The following is a 13,467-nucleotide window of genomic DNA, read 5'->3' on the forward strand; positions in this document are numbered from 1 at the left end:
TCTGCACATTGTATGTAAATGATTTGCGGCTACATAAAAAGAATTGACCCATAAGAGGTATAGAGTTAGTATTTTCTTTGATTAACGCGAGTGTTACACAATAAAACACTCTTTAAAGGATTAAAACGAGTGTTATTGAAACTGTGTTAAAACTTATGAAAAGTTTTTGCGTGAAAGTTACATTTTTATTATTATTTTAGCTAACCCGACTTTTCGTGACCTTTTCAGAGCACGTTTTCAAGGGGCCTGCGGCTGAGAAAAGTCGAGATAGTATTTGTCATAGTCATATTCATATCATGCCTTGGAGGTGAGACAGATTTTCTTAAATTGACACTGTCAGTAAATTTTGTCAAATGGACACTGTCAGTTAAGGTCACGAAACGTCGGGTTAACTTAAATAATAATAAAAAAGTAACCGCAGCCCCGCTCTCGCCTCTCGCTCGTCAGGACGCGCGTGCGACACAAGCACATCTCACCTATACAAACCAAACCTTTACAAACCTACTTTGGCTGACAGCGACTCCAAAAATAACAAAAATTTTAACTAGAATTAGATTAATTAATTAGATTGTATAAAAATACGAAATTATTTTTATCCTTTTTAATGCATATTATAACATCTATTGTTTTTGGAATAGTTTTTTCGAAGTCAGTTGTTTATTTGTATTTTTATTTTTAGTGAATCTGAAGTACACTAACTAATTTACCTAAATATGTATAAACATACAAAATTTTGCAATGCAACAATGAATGTAAGCACATTGCAATTTGTTTACAGTTAGTTTGATTTTCTGCCACAGATCGCACCCTTAAGTCCATTGATCATAATATCGACGTAACGGTAGGTGACTCAAACATCCGGATAGCATAATACAAAAGATTCGGTTGAGTATCGTTAATTTGCTCCTAAGTAATGAACCTTTCCGTTACTTTGTCATGGCTCCTATTGTCAGAACCTCACCAAACTCTCATCAAACTATCCTTGAAGTACAACCTTTTCAATAAAAAAGAATAATCGAAATCGGTTGGCGTGATATGGAGTTGTTCGGCCATTTGTGGCGCACATACTTCATGCAATTAAGACTTTATGGTTTTCTCATGGACGCCATCTGGACCAAATTGCAATGGGAATGGACATGGGAAGCACCACCTTTCAAACAAAAAAAGGAATTGCGATGTTGAAGGTTCGGGTACTAATTAATGATAAGTCTGACTGTGATTATAAGCCCCTTTATTACACTATGCAACTGCTTATATACTAGTTGGAGAGATGAGTGTGTGCATATTATGTGTCTAAAGGTAATACACACTACAAAATATCAAAATCGGTTCACCCACTCGAAAGTTCTGAGGTAACAAAAATTACTAACTAAAAATAAAAAATATCGTCGAATTGAGAACCTCCTCCTTTTTTGAAGTCGGTTAAAAATAAAACATTTTGTGTAATAAGTTACTATATACTATACTAGGTTTTAAACAACTCAGGGACTTTGAAGCTCAGAATATACTCCCACTTTCATTTGCTGAGCTGTCAGGGCCATTTATAATCTTCGTCGTCGCGAATCTCTTAGATAAATCTTATGACAGTGTCATATTAATTAGCAAGTACATATAATATTACAAATTAGAGGATTATATAGAAGACAAGAATGCTTATAAACATTCTTGTCGCGCTCCACAGGATAATATGGATAAAACTAATTAATTGCTAATTATTTATTTTATTTGATGAGTCCCTATACAAGTCATGCATCGTTTTTATATAATATTGTATTTTTTATTAATATGTGACATTCAAATCTCTCATATTGTTAATGGGCAGTTGCTTTTTCATTTCCCATCGCGTGAGGCTCTTGCCCGTTTGCCCCCTCTTGTATAAAAATATTATTCAAACTGATACAACCGCTTCTAAGATATTGAACATAAAATTTTACAGGAGTTGCTTATTTGATAAGTATGTTTAATGAATTCTTGTATGCTATCCGGGGCAAAAAATAATAGGGTAGTCCCAGGCCCAAGAGCGTCGTAAGAGGCGACAAGGGCATTTAATAGTTAGCAGGCTTCTTTGCACAGGATGCCGGCTAGATTATGGGTACCACAACGGCACCTTTTTTGCCGTAAAGCAGAAATGTTTAAGAATTATAAAAAATTAAAATATGTATGCAATTTACTAACATAGGAGCCAGACCGAAAAATCACATAAATAAGTCACGAATAACAAGCAACCGTTTTAAATTTTTTACATGTTGAATTTTATCCAAGAGGAATTTAAATTTAAGAAAAAATATTATTTTCAGAAATCGAACTAGTAGGTAAGTTATTACAATTTAATACAATAATACAATCTTATGTTTATAATATCGCTGCAGTTACAGGCCGGAGGCTACAGAGAAAAGAAAGAAAGAAAATATATTTATTTGGTTCAAAAACATATTAACAAACACAAAAAATAATATAGCTTTATGTTGTGCAACTATCGTAGTCTGCAGACGCCTATTTGGTAGATAAATCATATTTAGGCATGTCTATTTCATTAGATAATTTACAACGTTATCAGTTTCCTCTTTCATGTTCTCCAGAATCCATTCCTTGAAGGAGTACACCCTAGAGTAGACGTCTGGGTAACCACGAGCGCAGGGGACTCCCCAGGAAACGATGCCAACCACTTTGCCATTTTCGACCAAGGGACCTCCAGAATCTCCCTGAAATATTTACAGCATGAATGTTAATTTTTTTTTTAATTTTATAAACGAGAATCTCTTGTAGACACGTTGGACAGGACCTTGACATATTAATCGCTGCGTAATGTCAGGCTGAATGTGTTCGTATGCAGACGGTACTTTTGATTGGTTTTGTTTTTGTCTGAATGGGTCTGAAATCACTAAGTCGGAGGCACGTCTTCTTTCCCAATGCGCGGTGGATATTCAAACGCCCATGGGGCGGCTGTTTTACTTTCTGTGACATGAGTTTCTTCTTTAGCTTCCTCTTATATAAAAGTTGTTCCGTATTGCTGCTTTTTGACTTGAATTGATTAGAAAATTTATCGAAGTTGGCGTAACTTTGCAAAAACCGTAATTATCCAAATGCTTTGATTTTGCTTTAGTGTTGATTCCGCCAATATTTGTCTTTAAACAATCCGACACGTGTTTCGCCTTTTACACGAGGCATCCTCAGGACATGTTGACTCCAAACTCTGGCACGAGACGCAAACGTGTCGGATTGTTTAAAGACAAATATTGGAGGAATTAACACTAAAGATAACTCAAAACATTTGGATTGAATTGGTTAATCTGTACTTAATACCACAAATTGAGGACATCAAACTATGAAGATCTAGTAAATACACACGACTCGTAATTTGTATTCCATGCGATCTTATCGAAAGTTTTCTAGGGGATTGCAACAAAATGCGGCGCTAGATTTTATAACTTTAAAAAAGTCTTGGAAACGCTACTTAATTTTAAATAGCGTTTCCATGTGCGAAAAATGCCAGACATTCTGTCCGATAGCAGCTTGCAGGTGTAGCTCGTGTTGCAAGTGCTGTCGTGCCCGAAATAGTCATGCAATTAATGTGAATAATTGCGAAAGCGAAAGGTAACAAATAAAATCGTGACAGATCGCGCTTTTTTCGATCTAGTTTTGGTCCTGGTCCTTTTGAACCGTTACAACGTGAGAGTTGTTCTTGCACACGAAGTCATTGTACAAGATATCGTAAATTGCACAGATAGTAATTTCGTAAAGATACTATAGACATAGTAGACAAACAAATCGATGGACATACGTTTTCGCTGGTTACCCCACCGACCAACAGCCCTTCAGTTAAGAAACTTTAAAAGAATGGCATGCTGGAATGGCCAGATGTGTTGATTCAATCCACCATTTGTAAGTAACACCGAAATTTTGAACACAGCTCGATAAATATTTTCCGATTTGTGTAATTACTATCCCTTTATAAGAGTCTGTGTAGCGTATAAACCCTATACAGGGCGTCCCAAAGTTATGGGATATGAAGGGAAAGTACCTTAAATATCGTAGATCTTTTAAAAATAACATAAAGTCTTCTTTCAGTAAAATACCCTATCTACGATATTTAAGGTACTTTCCCTTCATGTTTGACTTTGGGACACCCTGTATACGTTCTATTAGCAGTCTACAAATCTCCTAAGTAATTGCCGCAAGAGATCGATATAAATAAACTCAAAACTCTGTTTGCATCAACAACTAAAATTCTTAAAGTTCCAAATTTAAAAAGTATCACGGCCAACCTCTTCGCTTCGAGTGATCTAGAACTTTAGTAATTAATTATTCCTATCATACACCTAGTAGTATGTATTCAAAAACTTACATGACATGCTCCTTCTCCACTTTTAGTAAGTGAACAGATCTGTGAGTCGAATACAGGTGATATGAAAGTGTAGATATTCTTGCAATCCTTCACACTGAGTGATGTTAAGTTGATCATTTGTAATTTATCCGGCAAGTTACCAGGGTACTGAAAAATTTTATACCATAAACATTGACGAAACATTAAACGCCCAATCACGATCAGTGTCCGAGAAAAATGCACAGGGGTATTCAAACGGCTGCTTTTTACTTTCCAACACGTGAGATTTCTCGTTGGTTCCTTCGTATTTAAAAAAATGGTTCATTATTGCTGCTTTTCGACCAGAACCCGGCTTAAACATTATGCGGTGAATCTGTACTTACTTTTATTTTATTTTATTTTATTTTCATAGGGTGGCTAACAGCCGTCAATACAAAAACATATATCTACATGTTTATATATAGGCCAATTAAAAGCCTCCACAAATAGGTATTAAATAGTATTTTTTTTTACGTTTTTACAAATGCTTAAACTAATTAAAGGCATTACTATGTACTAGTTAACTACGCTTTTTTGCAATTTAAATTGACTTAAAGTATACATATATTATGTTGTCATTGTATTACTTTTCTGTGACTTGCAAATAATCTTGTATAATATGTTTCTTAACACTACCTAAACTGGAACAAAAAAGATCTATTTCGGATGATTTTAGTTTGTTAAAATTATACGAAGTACGTGGTATAAAGGAGTGTGATCTATAGTTTGTGCGCATGAGTGGAATATGGAGGAGATTCTTTTTTCTAGAATGTTGGTACGGTATATTGAGGTTTATTTTAGATAACAAGGTTGGACTGTCAATCTTACCCTGAGCAATTTTCATAATAGTCGTAATATCAGCCATGGATCTACGGAGTGTTAATGGTAGGAGATGAAATCGAGTACACCGAGTCTTGTAATCTGATTTGGGAATTCTGAACTTATAATTTAAAAATCTCATAATTTTTTTCTGTATTTGTTCAATTCTTTTACTATGTATCATATATACCGGATTCCAGATTTGACCTGCATACTCTAAATGACTACGAACATAAGCGCAAAAAATAATTTTTAATGTTTTCATTCTCTTGAAGCAGTTCGCTGAACGTATTATAAACCCAAGTGCTTGTGATGCCTTATTTGCAATATTGTCGATGTGACATTCGTAAGTTAGCTTGCAGTCAAGAGCTACACCTAGATCTGTGACACAATCGACCCGCAATAGAAATTGATTATTTATAGTATAATTAAATTTGATGATTAGCTTTTTACGGGAAAAACTTATAAAAAGACATTTAGGTATATTAAGACAAAGCTTATTATTACTACAATATGTTGCTAGTCTATTGAGATCTTCCTGAAAGAGATCAACGTCATAGATATCGTTGATAGGCCGAAATATCTTCATGTCGTCAGCGAAAAGTAAATAATTGGAATGATGAAAGCATGTATCGATGTCATTTATGAAACAGATAAATAATAAAGGACCTAGGAGTGAGCCCTGAGGAACTCCAGAAGGTATCGTGATCCATGAGGAGGTGTAGCCATTTAAAACAACTGCCTGAGTTCTGTTTTTTACGTACGAACTTAACCATCTAAATAAGTTACCCCTAATACCAAGACCAGCAAGTTTCTGAAGAAGGATTCTATGATCTATGCGGTCGAAAGCTTTGGTGTAATCTGTATACACAACGTCAATTTGTTGACCACCGTCCATGCAATCAGTTAAGAAGTCAGTGAAAACAAGTAAATTAGTAACCGTTGATCTTCCTTTTATAAAACCATGCTGTTGTTGGTTTAACACATTTTTAAGGCTAGGGTAAAGTTGATTATAGATGATGCGCTCAAACACTTTGGCAAGAAGACATAATTTTGAAATCGGTCGATAGTTTTCCACTTTGTCTTTCTTACGTATGTACTCTACTACCAAAAATAGTAACAAAAAATGAGGACACAATACAATTAATAATCCCATGCACAGGATGCCGGCTAGATGGGTACCACAACGGTGCCTATTTCTGCCGTGAAGCAGTAATGTGTAAGCATTACTGTGTTTCGGTCTGAAGGGCGCCATAGCTAGTGAAATTACAGGGCAAATGACACTTAACATCTTATGTCTCAAGGTGACGAGAGCAGTTGTAGTGCTGCTCAGAATTTTTGGGGATTTTCAAGAATCCTGAGCGGCACTGCATTGTAATGGGCAGGGCGTATCAATTACCATCAGCTGAACGTCTTGCTCGTCTCGTCTCTTGTTTTCATTAAAAAAAATCCAGTTAATGTACTGCCACTCGATATTAATTGTATCCATGCGATCTTATCGAAAGCTTACTAGAGGACAATGGATTGCAGCAAAATCCATCGTTAGATTTTTTACTTTTAAAATAATTTCAAATGTAAGGTCACGTTTCCATTTGCAAGAAATGCCAGGCAGTCTGTCTGACAGGAGCTTGCAGGTGCTGCCGTGATAGTAATTCATCAAGCACATTCTGTGAATAGTTGCAAAAGCAGAAGATAGTAGATCAAAGCGTGACAGATCGTCCTGTTTATGGACCTAGATTTGTATGTGATTGTGAAGGTCAAAAGTCGAAAGTCTGTCGAGTTTTTAATTAGTCAGCCTTGTTCTGACGTATTGTATATGAGTAGTAATGGCCCTCCATTGATAAAAATTAAAATAAAATGGATCTTTTAACGTTACCAATATTATGTTAGCTGCACCTATGCAACAAGGTTCAGACACTTCTTAGTCGCGCTTTCTTATATATCATCTATCTAGTTACTATTGTTAATCAAAGACTATTAAATGGAATTAGAGGAAGGCTGAGTTGTCATACTATAGGCATTAATGAGGCGTTATTTGAAATTACCATCAAAAACTTAAACACAACCTGAGAGTTGAACGTATACGTCCATGATTTTTTTTACAAATTAATTTTTTATATCAAAAACTTAGTTGGTAATTTAATATACATTTATGTATCAAATTTAATGATGATAGAATCTGCCAGACAAAGAATTCCTACGCTTGGATATAAAGACAACAAAGAAAGTTTTATTATTTTTTATGGTTATGCTCCGAATTATTTCCAGGACTTTTAGTTTTGAAAAAGGCAGAAATATAAAGTTGGTTATTATAGAGTAAAATAACAGGTATTGTAAAAAATGTAACGATTATTTTGAGAGCGCTGTTCAAAATCTATGTTAAAATTTAATATAAATATTTATTTAACTATAGTGTCAGGTATTTCTGCAGCCCGGAATAACAAATACATCATGCCACCCTCATCCAAAAATCATGTATATTCTAAGTCAGGCAAACTCATACGTGTTGTGTAAATAAACAGGCTTTAAGGAAGTTACGTTAGGGGGCAAAATACGTGTGGTGACTATTCAATATCTGAGGCGTAAGATGCTTTCTTCGTAGAAATTTGTGAGGTAGGTTAGAAATATAATATTAATTAAAACACGACGAATACATTTTGGTCAAATGTACTATAATATGGTCAACGATTACCCGAGACAGACCTGCATGGCCCATGTATACAGCATCTCCAGTACATCTAGTGTCATCCGCATGGAATTGGATGTTGGAGGCGTCCAACATATCAATGATATGCTGAAGAAACAGTGTAGGAGATAGCACGCAGCCTTGGGGCACTCCAACGTTCAAGGGCTTCGGATTCGAGCAATATTTGTCGACTACGATCTCAAAAGTAAGGCATGCTATCTACGCATCTTTCTATAACGTTGTAGTTAGCACAAACGAGGTATTGTACCATTGTTCCATATTCATTAATAACAGCGTGATCAATCAGTCTAGAGCTAGTTTTAAGATTCCTAATCCCTAATCTCCAAGTCATCTTCTGCATGAAATAATAACTAAGAAAGGCGCCGACTGTATCAGCGTAGGAGAATCCTAACCTAGAGTATTCGCTCGGGCAGAAGACCAGATGATTCGCATTCATGTTAAACCTTCAAAAAAAACTATTTTGAGCATCAGTAATATACCTATATAAAAGTTAATAATATAAATAATATAAGTTAGTATTGGCTGCTGCAGATCAATGCATCCGCATGTTAATGTAGTTTTCTATATTTAATTCTACTCACAGATAGTCTGCCCCAACCAGTAAGTACCAAGTCAGCACCAGGGTCTGTATCTTCTTCGGGCAACTCAATAGGCTGAACTATTTCATTGAACTCTATATCTTCGCTGACTTTCAGAATGCTGATATCATTCATAATCAGTCCACTGTCATATTCTTTGTGGACAATGATCTTCTCAACTGAATATTGGACTCCACCTTTCTTCAAACTGTTTGTTCCCACGACTACTGTTATGGTAAGTGGCGAAGATCTGTAATTCGATAATATTTAAGTTTTTTTTATAAAAAAGGAGGACAAACAAGCGTACGGGTCACCTAATATTAAGTGATGACCGTCCATCAGAGCAATCACAGAAGCGTTGCGAGTCTTTTAGAAAAGTGTTCCTAATACCCACGAAACGTCCTGGAAACACCGCGAAAGAATTCAATATTTAAGTTTAAATTTATTTACGCTACAGATATACTGATTGAAGGGATTGACATGCGAAAAGACTACAAGTAGTGTCATTCTTTGGAGGAATATAATGACGTTGTATAATAGAATGTCGTTGAACGAATATCACTAGAATGTTCGAGAGCATCAGTGAACAAGTCCTTCGATTACTTAAACTATGCATTTTTCATCTTTCTTACAGAAGTGAAGGAAAAGCGAGCATATGGGTCACCGTACAGTGATCACTATCACCCGCAATCTCATTTAATTCAATCAATTATTACAATATTATACATAAGTAATACTTTATTATATTATTTATTTAATGAATAGGATATAATAATATTAAAAATTCTGTTTCTTGAAGACCACAGCAAGGAGGAACGTCACACATTCAGATGGTGAAGAAGTTTGTGGCGTATGGTTTGCGTGTAGGGTAAACTTTTACTTGGTAAAAACATATAAATTTCCATCTAGCGTGATACCAGTCGAAAATTGTTATGCCAAGCAGGAAATGTAACAATATAGGAAGTATCTTAAGAATTTTTAAACTTGACTGTTGCTTCTCAATATATTCTTGATAATGTAAGGTATGTACATAGGCACATAAAGTGAATTTGCTAGAAACTGTCATAACCATAATGTTAACACACCAGGAACAGACATATACTTATAATGCCTATTACTCGGCTAAGTCGAGTTAGTGAGTCTTTTGTGAGGGGATAAGATAAGATCATTTATTTGTAGTCATGGGTATACATAGATGTTTCAAATCACAATAAAAGTTCTCCATTCCTTGCCCGCATGCTGTGGCGTACGAATAGTAATTAATAACAAGTCAAACAAATATATTTATACACAATGACAGTTAATTGATATACATATCAATAATTGAATATTTTGAAATAACATATAACAAGTGAAATTGGTAAAAAGAAATTAAATTAAGTAATATGATATTCAAAAAAATTTTAATTGAGTGTTGTATCTGAAAAGAAGTATTTTATGGAATAGTACGATTTTGTCACTAGCACATTAAATAGTTTCTTTTTAAAACACGTCAACTTAAGTTCTGTGATAGTTGTAGGTATCTTGTTAAATATTCTCGGCGCCATTTCAAGAACACTATTGTACATCGAAGCTGTGTTGCTGCCATGTAAACGTAATCTATCCTTGCTTCTCAAATTAATATTGTGGATTTGTGATGTTCTGACAAATGTATCAGAGTTAGTTTTTACAAATAATGCTATTTCATAGATATATAGTGAGATCAAAGTAAGAATTTTAAGTTGGTTAAAGAAGTATGAAGGTAAGGAAGCGATGTATATGCTTTTACAACAAGATCCCAGAAAATATTCAAAACAAAAGTATTACGTAATTCAAAAAATTGTTAAAAACCGTTTGTGTGGTAAATGGCTATTAAATAATAAGTTTAATTATACGAAATTACTTTGTAAACATATTTTTATGAAAAAAAACCCGCTGAGTTAGTTGCGCCCGTTATTATCAGGTCTGACTGGGGCATTCTGTTTGGAATGGGTGGTAGTTGTTGGCTTTCAATAAATGATGTCACATTCTATTATGAATAAAAATATTTGAATTTAAATTTTGAGAATCATCTAGTGTCAGTGACAAAATCAGGGTTTTTTTTAGATATAATAAAATCTTCAGTATATGTTTTATGTTATGTTATGTTATGTATTATGTTGAATATGTCCGCCCGCTATTGATAATATACATAGGTACTACTTACCCGACTGTGCAATGGGCTGCAGTTAGAATCCATCTCTTGTTCAATATAGAACCTCCACAGAAGTGAGAGTTAAACAGACTTCGTAGAGACACTTGGTATGGTATTCCTCCTTCAGGAGCGTCATCACCTCCCACGATCCTACTTACACCAGGGCTATAAAACCTTGGTGGCAATATAGATCCTAAAATTATTAACTTAAGAGTAAATTTTTGCCATAATTTATATTAAGATGAAGTGGGTTGCAAAAAATATGGAAAATGAAAATATTTAAAAAGCGACGCAATTGGTCAGAGCTAATTTGACGTATGTATGTAATAATAGTATGAAGACTTGTTTTTTGTTTGTAATGAACTATATTGTCATAGTTCATTACGCGTTTGAACTGTCCACGTCGATTAATACTTTGCGTAACATTTTTTTCTCCCAATCTCATACGAAATGTATGGGGGGGAGAGTTTAATATCAAAGTTTTGGATATTTCTCGTTTGATTTTAAAAAGTTACCTTTTTTATGGAATAGGAGGACAAACGAGCGTACGGGTCACCTGGTGTTAAGTGATCACCGCCGCCCACATTCTCTTGCACACCTGAGGAATCACAAGAGCGTTGCCGGCCTTTAAGGAAGGTTTTTTTGAAGGTACCCATGTCGTATCGTCCCGGAAACACCGCACAAGGAAGCTCATTCCACAGCTTCGTAGTACGAGGACGAAAGCTCCTTGAAAACCGCACTGTGGAGGACCACACATCCAGATGGTGGGGATGATATCCTAACTTGTTGCGTGTAATGCGAAGGTGGAATTCGGTGGCAGGAATCAGGTTAAACAGCTCTTGGGAACACTCCCCGTGATAAATGCGGTAGAAGACACAAAACTGATTACTGATGTCATTTTACGGCCATTTTCAATAACCTATCTATTCTTAGTTTAACTTGCGAATCCCTACTACTGACGTAGACAAATCTATCCTTTGACGATTACTTACATTTCAATTACCTATTGTCAGATAGCATTGGATTATAACTATATTGGACATAACAATGGATAGATAAGATGTTGTCATTAAACGGTGGCAGCAATGTATCCGTAAGTTAAACTAAAGATAGGTTATTGAAAACGGCCGTTACTGATTAGATAATGTACTTTCAATATCAATTTAAAGGGTTTTGACATCTGTAGTAGTTATAAAATAATCGAGTGGTCACACTAATCGATTACACCTGAATATATAGCGACTAGCAGTGTCCCGCGGTTTCTCTCGCTTAGATACCGATCTCATGTTAGTGGAAAGTTTACTAAGTCGGACTACAGATTTATTTTTGTTAACATACAAGGTATAATTCACTTAGTTATTATTTTATTATTGCATTATTTTCTTTAGATTGACAATTTTAATATCGTTATATCTTTTAAATGGAAGGTATTGAAACGGTTAAATTATCATTTAATGGGATAATTACAGATGTATGAACAATTTGGTTTGACTATTGTCGGTACTTTTATAAACTTTTAAAATGTTATAAAGTAGTTATAGTGGCATAACTATTAATAATTAATAATATTAGTTGAACATGTGGTATCGCGGACTTTGTTGTAGATATTGATACGTTCTATAATACTGTAAAACTTTTTTTTGTTCTGTCATCAACAGTTTCCGCAGCGCATGCGATGAAAAATATTTTATGACAAATTTTTTTACACCTTGGGTTATATTATTGAATTTTTACAAGGAATCCCTATTTTTGTTTGTAAATATAATATATGTCACTCAGTGCAGACGCAGCTTGCTAAGGGTGAAAGAGTTTTAGAAATTGGTCCAGTAGGTTTTGTGTGAAAACATTACAAAGATACACACAAAAACACAAAATTTTATAATATTAGTTTAGATGTTAACTATTGCATAATGAAAAATAATGCGCAAAATTTTCTATTCTCACTGTAGGAACTTACCAGTAGCCCCATAAATGAAGACAAAGAGTAATATTAACTTAAACATTATAACCCAGAAGTTGACACTTGGATGTTTAACTACGTAGTTTAAAACACAAACCCTTATATAGTTTGATGAAGTATCTATTATCAGCGGGTCATTAGTACTTGAAATTATAAATCTAATTCGAAATAGCCACTCATGTTTCTTCAAGTGCTAATGGTTTTGCCTGTCATGTGTAAATAAACGCATTACAACCAGAAATAGAGCAGCTTATCACATAATACTACCGGTCGAAGTTGTGATATGTTATCCTATACGTAGGCAGGTTTCTTACTATAATACTTATTAAAACTTTATTATTATAAAATCGGAGATTTTTTTTACGAAACGTCAAATACAGTAAAACCCGCTTAAGACGATTTCACAGGAACAACATAATTTAACTTTTGCAGTGCAGAAGCAATAGTTATTATATCTTGCGGGCTAGCTCTACCTACAATAAACAAAGCAGTGAAATTATTAATTTTTTATACAATTATTAACGCAATAAAACAATTTATTTAACCTGTAAATACTAAGTTTGATTATTACTAGATAATATTCCGGCTCGAAGGACCATAAAGATTTACGGTTTTGTATGATAATTAATGATAAACTGATAGAGTAAAATATTTATATTGAACTAAGAAGCAGATTTACAGTTGGATATATTGCTTGATTGATACGCGGCGAATCACTGTGCGATAGATCGCGCGGAGTGCTGTATTGCAACTACTGAATATATTTTAAAATATACATATATGTTTTATATTGAAATGAGTGTTTCGCTGCGCGTCGATGTCAGCATTAAACCGAAACTACGGATTGGTACGAATGTGCTCGTACAT

General features: G+C 34.5%; 1 protein-coding gene across 1 annotated transcript; it reads right to left on the reverse strand.

The window, feature by feature from the left end:
• Positions 1–2,399: 2,399 nt before the first annotated feature.
• On the reverse strand, positions 2,400–12,692 carry LOC126964685 (chymotrypsin-2-like). Its single transcript, XM_050807953.1, has 5 exons — positions 12,598–12,692; positions 10,653–10,833; positions 8,471–8,717; positions 4,346–4,492; positions 2,400–2,702 (listed from the first exon to the last, which is right to left on the reverse strand). Exons 1-5 carry the CDS (start codon positions 12,641–12,643, stop codon positions 2,526–2,528), a joined length of 798 nt encoding a protein of 265 aa, XP_050663910.1. The 5' UTR covers positions 12,644–12,692; the 3' UTR covers positions 2,400–2,525.
• Positions 12,693–13,467: the final 775 nt, after the last annotated feature.

The sequence above is a fragment of the Leptidea sinapis genome, chromosome 5 (genome assembly GCF_905404315.1).
Source record: "Leptidea sinapis chromosome 5, ilLepSina1.1, whole genome shotgun sequence".
In the NCBI taxonomy this organism is placed as follows: Eukaryota; Metazoa; Arthropoda; class Insecta; order Lepidoptera; family Pieridae; genus Leptidea; species Leptidea sinapis.

Coding starts and splice junctions, on each gene's coding strand:
- LOC126964685 (XM_050807953.1), bottom strand. CDS start 12,643: ATGTTTAAGTTAATATTACTCTTTGTCTTCATTTATGGGGCTACTG. Junction 10,834..12,597: donor CTTCATTTATGGGGCTACTG/GTAAGTTCCTAC, acceptor TAATAATTTTAG/GATCTATATTGCCACCAAGG. Junction 8,718..10,652: donor GCAGCCCATTGCACAGTCGG/GTAAGTAGTACC, acceptor ATCGAATTACAG/ATCTTCGCCACTTACCATAA.